The sequence below is a fragment of the Myotis yumanensis genome, unplaced genomic scaffold, assembly GCF_028538775.1.
Source record: "Myotis yumanensis isolate MYYU_CA2020_CCGP unplaced genomic scaffold, mMyoYum1.0.hap1 SCAF_2, whole genome shotgun sequence".
In the NCBI taxonomy this organism is placed as follows: Eukaryota; Metazoa; Chordata; class Mammalia; order Chiroptera; family Vespertilionidae; genus Myotis; species Myotis yumanensis.
Window position 1 is genome coordinate 95089188 of NW_027223753.1, and position 18339 is coordinate 95107526.

At 41.1% G+C, this 18339-nt stretch overlaps 1 protein-coding gene across 1 annotated transcript in view; it reads left to right on the top strand.

Moving 5' to 3' along the window:
• The window catches only part of GMDS (GDP-mannose 4,6-dehydratase), a 664099-nt gene that overhangs the window by 337593 nt on the left and 308167 nt on the right, over positions 1–18339 (top strand). Inside the window, exon 7 of the mRNA XM_070403469.1 lies at positions 16521–16648. Within this exon, the coding sequence (XP_070259570.1) occupies positions 16521–16648 (128 nt within the window). The remainder of the gene's footprint in view (positions 1–16520; positions 16649–18339) is intronic.

An 18339-nucleotide genomic window follows, 5' to 3' on the forward strand; every position in this document is an offset into this window, starting at 1 on the left:
TTCCCCAGCAAATAGGGAATTATCCAGCCCTAAATGTCAACAATGACAGAGTTGAGAAACCCTGGAATGAGGATTTATTCATTTGAATGATCTCTCAGTGGAAAAGGAATTGAGCATTTGATGCAAATAACAAAGTAGTTTGAACCTTTATCTTTAAGACACATGTTTATGAATAGTTGCCAAAAGGTGGTAGCTATTCCAACAAATGCACATTGTGAGTGGTGCTCTATAAGCCTGAGGTTCCTTGCAGCATGCCTGCTGGATTTTGAGTACCTGCAGTTAAGGCGTGTTGCTCTTGGCAGGACTTGGTGAGCAAATGAGGTATGAGCTCTCTGATCTTGATCATCTGCTCAGTCAGCTGTGACCTTTCCAGTGTCTATTCTTTCTACACCCTGTCCACACTAAGCCATGGCCCAGGCAGTTCTCAGTGGGGTGTCCAGAGATCACCACAGGGGGAAAATATAGGACTCCAAGGCAGAGGTTCATGTGGGGTTCAGGATAAATTGGAAAGATTTCTGTTTTCCAGTGAATATTGTCCAAACTGTCTTTGTACTTTAACTCTAAAAAACCTTTAAATCAAAAGCTTTTTGATGAAGTACTGTGCAAGGGAATAGAATTTTCATTTGATAAATTGTGGTTACTTCACTACTATTTGGGTGCTGACAGAGATACATTTTACCTGTATGTATGTGCTCATACACAATTGTGTGTCCATGTATACACATTCACACAATACAATTTGTCATATGTCAGAGCTTCTGATAGGGCCATAATGAAATAAATATATGTTTGAAAAAGAAGTCCTTTTGTTCAATATGATAAGTAGGAGAATTGTCCCTAGTTTGTCTTACTCTATCTCCCTCAGTGTTTCTTCCTTTATTTCCACTTTATCATCATAAGATGTCCAGTGGTGCATTTTGTATTTAAACAGTAAAACTCTGCAGAAGTATAATGCATTGTGGTAAAGGTTGTGATTTAACGGATGAGCTAATTCTTTAATTTCCATAAGTTTACTACTTACGATTCCTGTCTTCAAGTTCAATGCTGATTATTTACAGTATGAGTTTTATAAGATTTGTCAGTTCTCCTTTTCCTTCAGTTTTTGGTTTAGAAGAAATATGACTTTGGGAATATTATGTTAGTATATTTCATGATATTACAGTAGAAAGTTTAAATAACAAGGAATATGTGTGTGTGAGTGTGTGTGCGCATACACACACACACACACACACACACACACACATTGATGTAAGGATTTGACACAAGAACAAAGCCAGGAAATTAGAAATATGGCTTTGGTTTTGTATCTGAGCCACCTCCTGGGTTTTGGTGCTGGGATGGTCTCACAGCAGGACTTCATCGTCTGTCCTTATAGGTAGTGAGACCCTAGGAAGAACCAGAGACAAGGTGATCTTGTGTTCCATAATTTCATAAGGAAGAGTATAGTTTCCCTCATATGCAAAAAAAAAATTATTACAAATAATTGTACTTAAGCCAGAGAAATAGTGTGAGCAAAACAGTGAGACAAATTTCAAGTTTATTCATACACTTTTATAAGTACACTAGAGTCCCGGTGCACAAAAATTTGTGCACTCGGGGCTGGGGGGTCCCTCAGCCCGACCTGTGCCCTCTCGCAGTCTGGGACCCCTTGGATATCGGGCCTAAGCTGGCAGTCAGACATCCCTCTGGCAGCCCGGGAGCCCTCGGGGGATGTCCACTTGCCAGCGGGGAGCAGGCCTAAGCTGCAGTCGGACATCCTTAGTGCTGCTGAGGAGGCGGGAGAGGCTCCTGCCACCACCACTGTGCTGGCAGCCGTCAGCCTGGCTTGTGGCTGAGCAGAGCTCCCACTGTGGGAGCGCACTGACCACCAGGGGGCAGTTCCTGCATTGAGCGTCTGCCCCCCTGGTGGTCAGTGTGTGTCATAGTGACCAGTCATTCCCAGTGGTACTGCTGTTAGGGTCAATTTGCATATTACCCTTTTATTATATAAGATAGAGGCCTGGTGTATGGGTGGGGGCCGGCAGGTTTGCCCTGAAGGGTGTCCCGGTTCAGGGTGGGGGTCCCACTGGGGTGCCTCGCCAGCCTGGGTGAGGGGCTAATGGCTGTTTGCAGGCTGGTCAAGCCCCCCAGTGGGGACCCTCACCCCATGGGGGTGTGGCCAGCCTGGGTGAGGGGCTGAGGGCTGTTTTCAGGTTGGCCACACCCCCTTCAGGGTGGGGGTCCCTACTGAGGTGCCTGGCCAGCCTGGGTGAGGGACTGAGAGCTGTTTTCAGGCTGGCCACAACCCCTTCAGGGTGTGGGGGGGTTCCCGCTGGGGTGCCTGGCCAGCCTGGGTGAGGGGCTGATGGCCATTTTCAGGCTGGCCACGGCCACAGGCTGGAAGCAGGTATCTGGGATTTATTTACCTTTTGTAATTGAAACTTTGTAGCCTTGAGCGGAGCCCAGAGCCGGCCAGGGCAGGTGGGAAGTTTGGTTTCCTCCATCGCTGGGGGCAACCCAAGCCTCCTGCTCACTCCAGCTCCATGGCCACCGCCATCTTTGTGATGGAGTGACAGAGTGAGGGAGTGATGGTTAATTTGCATATTACTCTTTTATTAGATAGGATATTCATTATACAGATATACTGCATAGAAAAGAAAACATGTTAAACATGAAAATGAAAATAAATATATGAAGTGTATCATAGTTGTTCACATTATATCCAGATGTGTAGAGAAAAACATTTATTTTTCTAAATCTGTCTTCATCTTCCTATCCCTTTAATTAGAAGGCTTAAGTTTGGCCATAGACAGAAACATCATAGAAGAACATAACTGTATTCACCTGGAAACTGTGGAAGGGGTGAAATGTCACCGGGGTTAGTGTCTCCTGTCTGTCATCATTACCAATGCAGACCGTTTCAGGAGGAAAGCACTCTCAGAGCTGTCCTCTGGTCTCCAGGAGATTCAGATTAGTAAACATGAACTCTTAGTGTCACCAATGCATAGGGAACAAGCATCAAAGTCAGCAGCATAAGAAAAAATTAGTCCCTCAAGAACTTTAAGTATTGGAATTGTCAAATTCAGAATATAAAATTAGTAAGACATGTTTAAATTTAAAAAATGATACATCATAATAAATAAGCAACAACAAGATGTAAAAATGTCTAGGCAGATTTGAAAAAGAAAGAATTTCAGATGTAAAAATAGTTATTAAAATAAAGAATTAAATAGCTACCTTAAATATTAGACTACTGAGAAACAATTAGATGGACCTAAGTAAGTTACCGAGAATATTGGGAGGCAACCAATCAATGTTTCTCACATCAATGTTTCTCTCTCTCTCCCTCTTCCTTCCTCTTTCTCTAAGATCAATGAAATAAGAAATAAAACATATTCCAGGGTGAGGATTAAAAAATAAAAAGACCCCCAGGGATTTTTGTTTGTTTGTTTTTACCTTTTTATTTTATATATGCATTTTTTTCTTTCAGGGACGTTCTTTTATTTATTTTTCATCACTATTTTATCCACCCTATACCATCTTCTACCTCCACCTTCCTCCTCCTCCCTGCAATCCAGAGAGCTATTTTTGTTAACTGAGTCAAAATTGCAGAGTTTAAATAGAGAGGAAACTTATTTTATCACCTTAAATTAATCTTTTACAATTGGCAACTGTATTTGCCTATTGTGCTCATAAAGGATAAAGTATCCTTAAGATGATCTTATATAATAAAAGCCCAGCGACTGAACAGTGGAACAACCAGAATGACCAGCTGACCAGTCACTATAACGCACACTGACCACCAGTGGGTAGATGCTCAAAGCAGGAGCTGCCCCCTGGTGGTTAGTGCGCTACCACAGTGGGGGCGCCGCTCAGCCGACCAGGATGAGTGGCTGCTCCTGCTGCGAACCCAGGGCCAATGGGCAGGAACCCAGGCTGCTATCATTGCCTTCTCACCCGAGACTCCTCCTTCTTACTCCCTGCCACCTCCTCTGGACGCCCATAAGCCTCACAGTGCCTCCTCCAAGCTCACAGAGCTGACGCCAGAGACTGGGGGGCGGGTTCGTGGCCGCCTCAGGACTGAGACCTACTCCGCCTCCTCTCAGTGCTATTGTACCTGGGCCTGGCCCCAACCGGGTCCCCTGGAGAGGTGAGTGCTCCAGCTCCATGAAGGATGCCGGACCAGGGAGCAGCCACTCAGCTGACCGGGATGAGTGGTGCTCCCACAGCGGCTGATCCCTGCAGGCCATGCCCCACACCAGTGCACAAATCCCGTGCACCGAGCCTCTAGTATAACAATGCTTGATTCATGTTTTATCATATTTTCTGAACTATTCTTATCTTTGATCCTCATAGTGGCTTGTACGGTAGCTCCAGAACAATATGTCCACATCCTTTTCCCCAGAATTTGTGAATGTGACCTTATTTGGAAAAAGGGTCTTTGCAGATATAATTAAGTTAAGGATCTGGGGCAGAGAATTTGGAAAAAGGGTCTTTGCAGATGTAATTAAGTTAAGGATCTGGGGACAGAGAGATCATCCTGGATTACCAGGGGGGATTCTAAATCCAGTGACAAGTGTTCTTATAAGAAACACAAGAGGTCAAAACACAGACACAGAGAGAACCAAGGTGGCGGCATAGGTAAACACCTGTACTTGCTGCCTCTCACAACCACATCAGAACTACAATTAAAAGACAAAACAACTATCATCCAGAACCATGGGAAAGCTGGCTGAGTGGAAGTTCTACAACTAGAAGGAAAGAAAAAAGTGCATTGAGACGGGTAGGTGTGGAGGTGCGGAGGCGCACACGGAACAGGCTGGCAACCGGGTGCGCTGTTGTTGTTTTTTTCAGTCGGGAGGGAGATACAAGCTCCTGATGGCTCTGAACTTCAGTTCTGGGCAAGACTCTGGGGACCCAGACTCATACGGGGAGAAACTGGACTGTCTGGCATCAGGCCAGAACGTGAGGACGGCTTTCTCTCAGAGGTGCTTGCAGCAATCATTGTTTCTGCGCGGGGCCGCCTGATGCAGTGACGCGGGGACACAGGGACCTCTCAGGTACAGGGCTGATTGGCAACCATTGCTGTTTGCTCTACCCTGGTGATTCCCTGAGACTCCACCCCACCCAATTTACAACCCCACCCAAGCTGTGCGCAGTGGCTTTTGCATATGAATGGCCTGTTCTTTCTCAGCTTAAACCTGTCAAACTGCAGCTGGATCAGAGAGCCCCAAAGCTTCCCAAAAAAGGCCCAAGGCCCAACAGCAGCAGCCTGCCTTGCTTCACAGCTGGGCCTAATATGGGCACTTCCAAACCCCAAACAAAGAGGAGGAATCTGAAGATCTCTCTGTAGCTCCTGCTGGGTGGCCTCAGGTAGTGGCTGACTTTGCACCTCCTTGGAGATCCAAGAGTCAGTGTGCCCAGTGGTCAGTGTGAGACCATACCAGATTACAACTCTTCACATCCATAAGCAACACACTCAAGGGGCAGACTCAGTGAGCACCAAAGCCCCACTGAAGCAAGCCCTGCCCCATAAGTGTGTCTCTTGCACAGCAGTCCTTCCATTGTAGACACAGCTGGTCCTCATAGCCAATTGGCCTGGAGGCCAGTTCCTCCCAGTGATACCAACAGCAATCAAGACTTAACTACAAGACTGTGCACACAGCCCACAAAGGGGTGCACCAAGAGTGTCCACCTCAGGTGATTGGGGAGGCTGAGCCACGGGGCCCTATAGGACACCTACCACACAAGGCCACTCTATCAACACAGGGAAGCAGCCAAAATGCGGAGACAAAGAAACATTTCACGAATGAAACAAATGGAGGATAGCAAAATAGTGGATATAGAGTTTAAAACCACAATTATAAGGTTGCTCAAGAATCTTCTAAAAACCTCTGAGGAACTTAGTGAGACCTCTGAGGAACTTAGTGAGACCTTCAAGGATCTTAGTGAGACCTTCAAGGATCTTAGTGAGAATGCCAAAAATGGAAAAGGATCAGTCAGAAATTAAGCATACACTGACTGAAATAAAGAATGATATACAGAGATTCAACAGTAGACTAGAGGATCCCAAGAATCAAGTCAAAGATTTGAAGTACAAGGAAGCAAAAAACACCCAATCGGAAGAGCAAAAAGAAAAAAGAATCCAAAAATATGAAAATAGTGTAAGGAGCCTCTGGGACAACTTCAGGTGTACCAACATCCAAATTATGGGGATGCCAGAGGAAGAGAGAGAGCAAGATATTGAAAACCTATTTGAAGAAGTAATGACAGAAAACTTCCCCTACCTGGTGAAAGAAATAGACATACAAGTCCAGGAAGCACAGAGAACCCCAAACAAGAGGAATCCAAAGAGGACCACACCAAGGCACATCATAATTAAAATGCCAAGGGCAAAAGACAAAGAGAGAATCTTAAAAGCAGCAAGAGAAAAATAGTTAGTTACCTACAAGGGAGTGCCCATACAACTGCTTGCTGATTTCTCAACAGAAACTATGCAGGCCAGAAGGGAGTGGCAAGAAATATTCTAAGTGATGAATACCAAGAACCTACAATCAAGATTATTCTACCCAGAAAAACTATCATTTAGAATTGAAGGTCAGATAAAGAGCTTCATAGACAAGAAAAAGTTAAAGGAGTTCATCACTACCAAACCAGTATTATATGAAATGCTGAAGGGCATTCTAGAAGAAGAAGGAGGAGGAGGAGGAGGAGGAGGAGGAGGAAGAGGAAGGAAGAAGAAGGAAGAGAAAGGAAGAAGAGGAAGAAGAAGAAGAAGAAGAAGAAGAAGAAGAAGAAGAAGGAGGAGGAGGAGGAGGAGGAGGAGGAGGAGGAGGAGGTAAAGATAAGAAATTGTGATCAACAAAGTGACAACAAATACATATCTATCAACAAGTTAATCTAAAAATCAAATGAATAAAAAATCTGATGAATGGAATAAACTGATGAATGGAATAGAATCAGGGGCATGGAAAGGGTGCAGACTGACAATTCTCATTGGGAAGAGGGTGTGGAGGGTGCGGGAAGAGATTGGACAAAAATCTTACACCTATGGATGAAGACAGTGTGGGGGAGGTGAGGGCATGGGGTGGGGTGGGAACTGGGTGGAGGGGAGCTATGGGGTGAAAAAAGAGGAACAGCTGTAATAATCTGAACAATAAAGATTAAAAAATAAAAAATAAAAAACGTTGGTACATCTACACCATGGAATACTATGCCGCTATAAAAAAGAAGGAACTTTTACCATTTGCAACAGCACGGATGGAACTGGAGAGCATTATGGTAAGCAAAATAAGCCAGTCAGAGAAAGATAAATATCACATGATCTCACTCATATGTGGGATATAATGATCTACATAATTTGATGAACAAGAATAGATCCAGAGACAAATGGTGGTGGTGGGTGGGGGGAGAGATAGAGAGCAACCAAAGGACTTGCATGCATGCATATTTGAATAACCAATGGACACAGACACTGGGGTGGTGGGGGCTTGCCTGGGGTAGGAATGGCTGAGGCAGGGGGTTCAATTGGGGACAAAGGAGACATATGTAAAACTTTAGACAATAAAAATAAAATAAAATAAAACTAAACACACACACAAAAAAAACACAGACGCACAGGAGAAGGTGATGTGAAGATGGAGGCCGAGGTTGGAGTGATGCCACCATAAGCCAAAATTGCATGAAGCTGTGCTACCCAGTGAGAGGCAAGGAGAGGGCTCTTCCCTGGAGCTCCCAGAGGAACGTGGTGCTGCTGATTCAGACCAGCAGCCTCCACACTACAGAGTAAATTTCACTTGTTTCAGGTTGCCCAGTTGTAGTAATTTGTTATGGCAGCCACAGGAGATTAATGTTGTCCAAAAAATTAAATTTATACTTTCCTCAAAAAGAACAAGTTCTATTTAAAAATGTAATCTCGTGTCTACTATAATATAATGTTGAAGTCAATTTATTTTTAACTGCAGTTTATATTCAATATTATTTTGTTTCAGTTTCAGGAATACAGCATAGTGGTTAGAAAATCATATACTTTACAAAGCGATCCCCCTGGCACCATATGTAGTTATTAGAATAGTATTGACTCTGTAAGCTGTGCTGTACTTTACATCCTTGTAACTATCCCTTAATTTCTAATCTACTTCTCAGTCCCTTCACCTTTCTCCCTCAGGTCCCAACACTGCTTCCTATGTCAACCATCAGTATGCTCTGTGTCTAAGAGTCTGTTTCTGTTTTGTTTGTTCATTTATTTTGTTCTTTAGATTCCACATATAAGTGAAATCATGGTATTTGTCTTTCTCTATCTGAAGTCAGTTTTTCTAGTTTTGTCGTCTTCCCTTATTTCTCTTCAAGATGATATCTGGGTGTTTGGGACACAGATGTTGATAAAGGGGCAGTTGGCATCCTCAGGCCCATGGTACACTCTATGGGCCTGCTGCTCTCCGCTGCAGAGTAGCAGGTAAGCTACTTCCTTACCCTGTGGCCAAGAAGGTGGCACTAGCCCAGGGGTGGGCAAACTTTTTGACTCGAGGGCCACAATGGGTTCTTAAACTGGACCGGAGGGCCGAACCAAAAGCATGGATGGAGTGTTTGTGTGAACTAATATAAATTCAAAGTAAACATCATTACATAAAAGGGTACGGTCTTTTTGTTGTTGTTGTTTTATTCATTTCAAACCGGCCGGATCCGGCCCGCAGGCCGTAGTTTGCCCACGGCTGCACTAGCCCCAGGTCTGGCTCTTCCTGATGTCTGCTACTGATAAAACTCAGGGGCTTCTCTTTCCATAGGACCCTGGGAAGAGTCAGCCTCACTCCATCCCTTACTGGTATATGGACTGTATGCCCACCCACTGCCTCATCTCACATGTGGTCCCTGGCCTAGGTGGTCTTACCTCTAAACCTTAACTACAAGGCCCCGCTCTCCTTTCCATCTCAGGCCTCCTCAGTCCCCGGTGGGCCTACTGGCTCTCATGCCACTGCTCACACCTTTAGGAGAGCCTGGCATCACTGCTCAACATGTGCTGAGGCAACTACCCCAGATCCGCCTGGCTGGCATCCTCAGAAGATCTCTCCAGATTCCCAACATGAAATAGCACAAAGCTCCTTCTCTCAATGATACCATCAGTCTACTTTACTTGTTATCTCATCCCCAAGAGGCTAGATTAAAATACTGAAGATTCACTTCTGCCTCTCCTCATGTCTTTCTCCACTGGTTCAGAAGGGGTGGAGACTTAGAACCTCTGCTTCTACTCCTTCTTGTCCTTCTGAAAGGACCTCAGTCAGCATGCCTGCCATCAGAACCTGCACGGGCATCGCTGTGGGAGAAACTTGGGGCTGGGACTACATTTGGTGTTTGCTACACTACAATTATTTAGAAAATTACTTTTTCATGAAGCCTTGCTTTTATATTTACCATCTTTTTACAGAATCCTATTTTGAATAATAGGATGAATATTCTAATCTTTTTCCAGCCTTGGGCTAACTATGGAGATGATCATGTAGAGAAATGCAAAAGAAAAAAGCCTTCCTATTTTAAAAGATTTATCACAGTGAAAATGTCCAAGCCCATTTATAACTAATAGAGGTACTTGGCATCGATACAGTACTCTGCAGCCTTTGAATTATATCCTCAGTATGGATTATTATCCTATCTTATAGACAAGGCAACTACAAAATTAAAACACTTTTTTAAGATAATAGCACTGATAACAGTAACAGAATGACCAGTAACTTACATGGTGTGTAACCATTTCCATTGTTCTATCTGGAAGACCTCATCTGCGAGGCCTCGGATTGGATATCAAAAACTGAAGCCTGTGTTCAGGTCCTGAAAGGCACTTTCGGTTCGGCTCTCAGCACAGACCCCTCAGAGTTACCCATGACGGGTGCTCTGGAGCTCCCCTTCACCTGAGCACTTAGTAGGGACTCAGCTCTGAGTTTAAATACATTATAATTACATTTTACCCAACACATCTTGGTGTTTTTATAATGTGGCAGTTTTTCCTATTTGTTATATTGCTAAAGTTCTGTTCTTTTCATTCTGTCAATGATACTAAAACACAATCATAATCTTAGAACTAATATTTGAGCCAAAACTATTAAAAAAATTTTTTTGATTTTTAGATAGAGAGGAAGGGAGAGAGAGATAGAAATATCAAAGATGAGAGAGAATCATTGATCGGCTGCCTCCTGCATGTCCCCCATTGGGCATCAAGCATGAAACCTGGGCATGTGCTCTGATAGGGAATCGAACCCAGGATCACTTGCTTCATGGGACGATGCTCAATCCCCTGAGCCACATCAGCAGGGCTAAACTTCTTAATTGATCTCTTTCTTGTGTATATACATTTATGTGGGTACTTTATTTTTCCTAGGTTAATGAGTTTACATAGAAAAAGTAACCTACAGTATATGCATCTGCATGCCTGCCTTTGGCTGTTTACTAGTATTTAAATCTGTTCTCAATCTCAGAAATTTAAAATCAGAGAATTAACAGACTTAGTCATAAAAGAACTAAGAAATCTGAACTTTTTATTGAGGCTTAATTATAGAGACCATTAACATTGTAACATAATAATTATTATAATAGCTAACATTTATTGAAGACTTTCTAATCACATTACCCACATATTCTCACTTAAATATCAAACGTGCATGGTAAGTACTGTTATTATTTTACAAACAAGGACATGTTGGTATTAATTCTTTACGTGTCAGTAGTGATTTATGTTCTACAATGTGGTTTCATCTACATAGTGTGCCTTTGAATTCGGTGTGGTGAATATGACTGTAATGGTAGTTTATAGAGGAAACTATAACTCCAGAGTTATTAAATGATTGATGCTGATAACTGACTGCTGGCCTTCGGTCAGCTCATTGGCTAGTTTTTCATTTCTTGGTCTTCTTCTTAGTGGGGTCTTCTAGTTTAAGGCTCTTAGAAACCAAACATGTATTTAAAGTAATTATGGGAGTTCCATTGCCCACATGTGTTACAGTCCACAGGCACTTGAGTTATCTAATCTAGGAAGGATGCCTCCTGCATTGCACTGTGGGTTAGTGGAAACAGCTCCAGGTGCACAGGCCAAAGCCAGGCTTGGGTACTTGTCCTGACTGTTACTCAGCTTCTCTTTCCCTCTCTTTCTTCCCCTGCACATTTGCGATAGTTGAACAAGGTGACTTGTAAGATGTTAGCCCTCGTGTATAATAATTTTATATAGTTCTCTCCTAAATCAGCAGTCTCGTATGATAAAGAGTAAAAATAAAGAGACTACATTTTTAAAATTCCATTTTAAGCCTCTCCTAAGAATTAACTAGTAAAACATATGGTAGCAATAATATTTTTAAAAATTAATCTGAAAATGAAATTAAGAAAAGTTACATTATGAGATTTCTCTGGAAACTACTGAATGATGCTGAAAGAAAAAAAAATTAATTGATTTCAGAGAGGAAGGGAGGGAGAAAGAGATAAAAACATCAGTGATGAGAGATAATCATTGATTGGCTGCCTCCTGCACACCCGTAACTGGAGATCAAGCCTGCAACCTGGGCTTGTGTCCCAGCCGGAATCAAATTGTGACCTCCTGGTTCATAGGTCAATACTCAAACACTGAGCCACATCAGCCTGAAAGACATTTTAAAAGAATTAAATGAATGGAAATATGTCCTGTGTTCATTAATTGGAAGATATAATATTGTTAAAACAGCAGTATTCCCCACATTGACCTACAGATTTAACACAATCCCTATCAAAAAAATCCCAGTTGACCTTTTTGCAGAAGTTAACAAGCTGATCATAAACTTCATATGGAAATTCAAGGGACTGAAAATAGTTAAAGCAGTCTTAAAGAAGGACAAAGTCAGAAGATTCACATTTCTTGATTTTAAAACTTACGTGAAGCTATAGTACTCAAGAATTTGTGGCTCTGTCATAAGGATATAGATATACATAGATCAACAGAATAGAATTAAAGTAAGAAATAAACCCACACATTTACAGTTGATTGAATTTTGACAAAAGATGTCAAGACAGTCAAAGGGAGAAAGAATAACCTTTATAGCAGTGTTAGGACAGCTATGTGCACATATGCAAATGAAGTAGGGCCCTTTCATCATACCATACATTAACGAAAAATGGGTGAAAGACCTAAATGTAAGAACAAAATCAATAAAATATATTTTAAAATATAGGAGAAAATCTTAATGATCTTGGGCTAGGCAAAACCCTTTGGCTATGACACCAAAAGCTCATACTACTAAAAACAAAAATTAGATAAATCCAACTTCATTATAATATAAAAAAATCTCCCACACTTTTGCACATCAGAGATGCCATCAAGAAAATGAAAATATAACCAATACAATGAGAAGTTATTTGTAAATTATATATCTGATAAAGGAATTGGGTCCAGAATATATAAATAACTCATATAACTCAAATAATAAAAAGACAGGTAACATAATTTTAAAATGGGCAAAGGATCTGAATAGACATTTCTCCAAAGAAGATAAACCAATGGCCAATAAGCACATGAACATATAGATAATCAAAATCATTAGCCATCAGAGAAATAAAATTAAAATCACAATGAGATAACACTCAGTATCCCCTAGGATGAGTATCATCAGTAAGAGAAACCAGCCTTGCCTGTGTCATCCAGAAGGTCAAGGTTCTATTCCTGGTCAGGGCACATGCCTGGGTTGTGGGCTCAATTCCCAGTAGAGGGACTGCAGGAGACAGCCAATTGATTATTCTCTCTCACCATTGGTGTTTCTATCTCTCCCTCTCCTTTCCTCTCTCTGAAATCAATAAACGCATTAAAAAAGGAAAAGATAAACCATGCCAGGTTGAAAATCAATAAAAACATATTTAAAAAGAAAAGATAAACCATAACAAGTGTTAGGGAGGATGTGGAGAGATGAGAACCTCAGTTTACTGCTGGTGGAAGTGTAAGAAGGTATAGTTGCTTTGGAGAACAGTGTGGCAGTTCCTCAATAATCCTAGATTTCCCCTGTGACCCAGTAATTCCACCTGTAGATATGTACCCAAGAGAAATTAAAACATAATATCCAAACTAAAACTTGTGCATGGATGTTTATAGTAGCATTATTCACAATAGCCAAAAGATGGAAACAACCCATATGTCCATCTTCTGATGAACAATAAATGAAATGTCATATCCACATGTTCAGCCATAAAGAAGGAATGATATATGCACCCCTATGTTCATAGCAGCACAATCCACCATAGCTAAGATTTGGAAACAGCCTAAGTGCCCATCAGCAGATGAGTGGGTTAAAAAACTGTGGTACATCTACACAATGGAATACTATGCTGCAGTAAAAAAGAAGGAATTCTTGCCATTTGCAACAGCATGGATGGAACTGGAGAGCATTATGCTAGGTGAAATAAGTCAGTCAGAGAAAGATAAATACCACATGATCTTACTCATTTGTGGAATATAATGAACAACATAAACTGATGAACAAAAACAGATCCAGAGACAGAGAAGCAGCGATCAGACTGTCAAACCTCAGAGGGAAAGTAGGGGAGGGTGGGGGTAAGGGGGAGAGATCAACCAAAGGACTTGTATGCAGGCATATAAGCCCAACCAATGGACATGGACAACAGGGGGATGAGAGCATGAGTGGGGGTGGGGGGTGGGAGTTAATGGGGGGATGAGGACACACATGTAATACCTTAATCAATAAAGAAATTAAAGATTGAAAAAAAGAAGGAATTAAGTAGTGACTTATATTGTAATATAGCTGAACCATGAAAATATTAAGCCAAGAGAGAGAAGCCAGTTACAAAAGACCACATATATGATTCCATTCATATGAAGTGTTTAGAATAGGCAAATTTATAGTGACAAAAAGCAGATTAGTGCTTGCCTAAGGCCAGGAGGGTTGGGGGGAAATGAGGAGAGACTGCTAAATGATTTGGGGTTTCTTTTTAGAGTGACAAAAATGGTCTAAAATTGATTGTAGTGATGGCTACCCAATTTCTGAGTACGCTAAAACCATTGACTTAGATACTTTAAGTGGATGAAATGCATGGTATGTGAGTTATATCTCAATACAGCTGTTATAAATGAAATTTAAAAAGCTAGAAATTTTAAATAAGTCTGACTAATTATGCAAGATAGAGTTTATATCCAGGTAAGAAAGGCTCCCTGACTCCTAGTATGCCATTCTGAGTCCAGGTAAGATGAGAGCCTGGGCTTGATGGTCACACAGACACTGATCTGAATTCTCTTCTAGAATGGCCAATTCGCATAGCTTCTCTGAATCTCAGCTTCTTTATCTAAAAATGGGGGTAATAATAATTCTTAGCTGTGGGTTGCTCTGAGAATTACATGAGTTTCTGCATCTACATAGGTTAGTACTGTGCTAATAGCAACAGCCATCACCAGAGGTGTCATGGTTGTGGTCATTGCCAGGCTATGGCAAGAGCTTAACGAGCAAGGTGCCTCACTGTGTTCGCATGTGCTATTCCTTCTGCCTGGATCACTGTCCTTGTAGCACAACTTCTTTAGTCCCTTCATGACCTCACCAGGAGCCTCATTTCCGGCTTCTTTTCTGGTAGGTATCTCCTGACCATAGCAGCAGCAGGGTCACAGGCCCTGACCTTGAAAAGCTGCTATTTAATTTTTGGCAGTATGGATTTATTTGTCTCCCTTACACTATCTGTGCTATTTGAGAGCAGGGGCTGCTGCTTCACTCCTGGACCCCCTAGCCTGGCACTTTAGTGTTTGGTAGGTGCCCCATTAAAACATGTTGAAAGAATGGACATGAGGTTAGGGCCTAAGTAGATTATTTGAACTTCTCATGCTTCCATTGTACTCCTAAACAGTAGTTTATTGGCAGATAGAATAATCTGAACTACTTTGGGAACTTCCTCTAATGGTTGGGCATCACAAGTTTATCTAGTATAGTCCTGCCATTAAAATAGAAATACATAAAGAAACCTCCATTTAGTTATCAATGTAATTGTTACTGTCAATAGAAAATAAATAGTGCTAATCAGTGATAGATTTTGAAGGATTATACCTAATAAATATTTCTTCATTTTGAAACAGGTCTGGGTGTTTTATAAATAGCTGTGGGAAGGTGAAACTTTGGATTTCTTAAGGTGCTCTGTAAACTGCTAAGAGAAACTGAAAATGTGGATTTCCATTGTCTTTTTTTTTTCATTGTTGACTCTATTACTGATGTCTCTCTTTTTCTCCCCCTCTGCCTTTCTCCAGCCTGCCCCTGCCCCCAGGCCTTCATCACACTAGTGTCTGTGTCCATGGGCTATGCATATATGCATATACGTTCTTTGGTTGATCTCTTCCCGTCATTTTTAAGGACATGGCATTGGTTTAAATATATACACCGAGTTTGTGTAGTAAGTGAATCCAGTATAGGTTTGAACTTGCACTGGGCCATATTCTTGCCAAAATTTAGAAAACCTATTTAGAAAAATTCCCCTTATTCCTGTGCCAATTTCTCTAGAAGCCAAAAGTTTTCATCATAACATTCACCTTCCTGCTTCATCTGCAAAGAACAAAGCTGAAGTTATTGAAATGTGATAAATTATGATAGTAATCTATCTAAACTGTGGGAAGCCATTATTGACTAGCTCATATGTGTGTTAGTACCTGGAGAACTTGGCATTACTTGGTGTTTTGTGATAACTTCACCTAGATACAGGGGCATTGATAAAATTGTCTCAGCAGTGTCTTTTAATTTTGTCCCTTTTGTGATCTTTTAAAAGTAGATAGAGACTTTCATTAAAGACTCTAGAACATTAAAACAATTTCATTGCTTTCTTAAATTTATGACCGCTTTTACTCATTCATTTCAAAATATTTATAAAGAATTCAGGAGCCCATTCATACATATAACACTTAAGTGAAACTGGAAGGTAGCATTGCAGTAAGTGTAGTACAGAGAAACTTTGATTTAGAATTGGAGCATAGTTTATAATTGGATAGTTATGCAAGTTTCTAAATAAAAGTGATCACCATTTATTGACAACCTAAATGCATTCCTTGTTTGTTTCTTTTAACCAGATATACATCCTGTGAGCTAAGTTATACTCTTCCCCCTCTCCCCATGAGCCCAAAATAGTTTTATTAATAGGAGTATATTATGTTTATGTTCTTAAAAAATCAGGGTGGTCTTAGATGTCTGTCTTCCATTCTGGCATTTCCCTTTATACAACCCTTTTGAATTTTCTGTTTAAAAACTGGCATTGGGATAGCTTTTCTTTGGCCTAATGCCTGGGTCGCATATTGCAGCAATGTATTAGGAATGTTAAGACATAAGTCCCCCAAAGAAAAATGTTTGTTATGAAAATAGAGCTGAGGTGACACTTAGAATTAGAGCTTCTTAACTTGTCTAAATGACAGTTAATGATCTTTTTCTTTCTTTTTATTATTTTAAGAGGGGGAAGAGGGGAGGAATGAAAGGAATGCCCAGAGGCTGAGGTTGCATTTGGTTCACCAAACTGTTAGATGTCAAATGCACTCTACTGATAATACATCTTTTGTCTCTTTTTAGGAGCTAATTTTGTTACTCGAAAAATTAGCCGGTCAGTAGCTAAGATTTACCTTGGACAGCTGGAACGTTTCAGTTTGGGAAATCTGGATGCCAAACGAGACTGGGGACACGCCAAGGACTACGTAGAGGTAGGAATTAACTCATGTTCTTAAAAATACCTGTATCAGTTGGTGCTTTAATGCCAGGCCTCCAGTGGTAGAGGTAGTAGCACATAAAATTTTGCTAATGAGATATGTTTAAGCTCATACTACTTTCAATTTAAGGCTCTTCCATTCAGAGTACATATAGATTATACTGAATTTTGCTTGAATGAGGAAGTTTTTTTTAAAAAAAATGTGTTGGTCATTGTTTTAGATGATAGATGAAAAAATCTTTCATTGGTGTTCTTCACTTACAAAGATTTTTTACAAGTCCCCACTTTTTGCACCTTCTCCCTTCTCTCTTCCCAATACACATACAACTGTGAAATAAATTTTTGGTATAAAGGTACTGTTATCGGAGAATTAAACTCCCCTGTCGCTCATGGGAGCAAGGTGGAGGTACTGAGGGCACCACTGAAATAAGCATTTTCAGAAGCCCCCATGGGAGGATGGGATATGGATGAAAACTTTATTTGGGTGGAGTTAAATTTTTCTGGTTCCTAAGTCCCCCACCCCTAAGCCAGTCCTGGAAAAGGTGCAGCTGGGGTTCCAGCAGAGCCAAAAAAGGCCAGTGTCCAGAGCTTCTATTCCATGTTTCAGCCGGGTGTGGCTCAGTATCCAAGCTAATTAAAGTCTATTAGCCCATGTGTGGAGTCCAATAAGGCCGTGCACTGTGTGGGCACAGGGGAAAGCATCCCCCTGCCACAGGCGAGCCAGGAATCAGGTGTGCCTAAGGGAGAAGAAAGAAAGGGAACTTCTTTTGGTTGGAAGCTTTAAATATTCAAGTTTCCTGTGCTTGCAGTGGCCTCACACATCTTGGCCACTGACTTGCTTTCAGGTGTGATTGACAGACAAGCACCTTCCCACATCACTCAGACCTTACTGGGCATTCATCTAAACCAGCGGTTCTCAACCTGTGGGTCGCGACACCTTTGGGGGTCGAATGACCCTTTCACAGGGGTCACCTAAATACATCCTGCATATCAGATATTTACATTACGATTCATAACAGTAGCAAAATTACAGTTATGAAGTAGCAATGAAAATAATTTTATGGTTGGGGGTCACCACAACATGAGGAACTGTATTAAAGGGTCGCGGCATTAGGAAGGTTGAGAACCACTGAAACTGTCTTTGTCCATCCCCTTCCCCAATCCATCATCAGGGAACTGACTTGGATAATGTTAAATGCATCTTTTTGGCAAAGATGTATAAATGGCACACCTATATCCAGTCTTCCCTTTCATCCTTTCTTGTTAAATAATAACCAGGTTATTACAATGGCATTATTACTAGTTCTCAGATGTTCAAGAAATACTCCTAATTTCAATTTGTATAATCTAAGACATTCAAATTAACATTGTTCTACTAAATTACTCTAAGAGTAATACTCTTATAGAGCTTTTGGTTTCTGCTGCTTAGGAGTCTTGTTTACTTCTTAAAGTGTATAGAGCAATAAACTAACTTTGCTTGCCAGTGTACTTTGTCCATTACATAAAGAGAGACACAGAGAGATGTTGAAGATGCTACTGCAGAATAATGGATATAGTTAAAGGGAAATTTAAATATTCGCTCCCAAGATTTATATACTGCACATTAAATTTTGGGTTGTGTTACATATGTAAGGAGTGTGATTTTTCTTTGAACAAACATTTTGTCTTTCCCTTACTAGTATACTT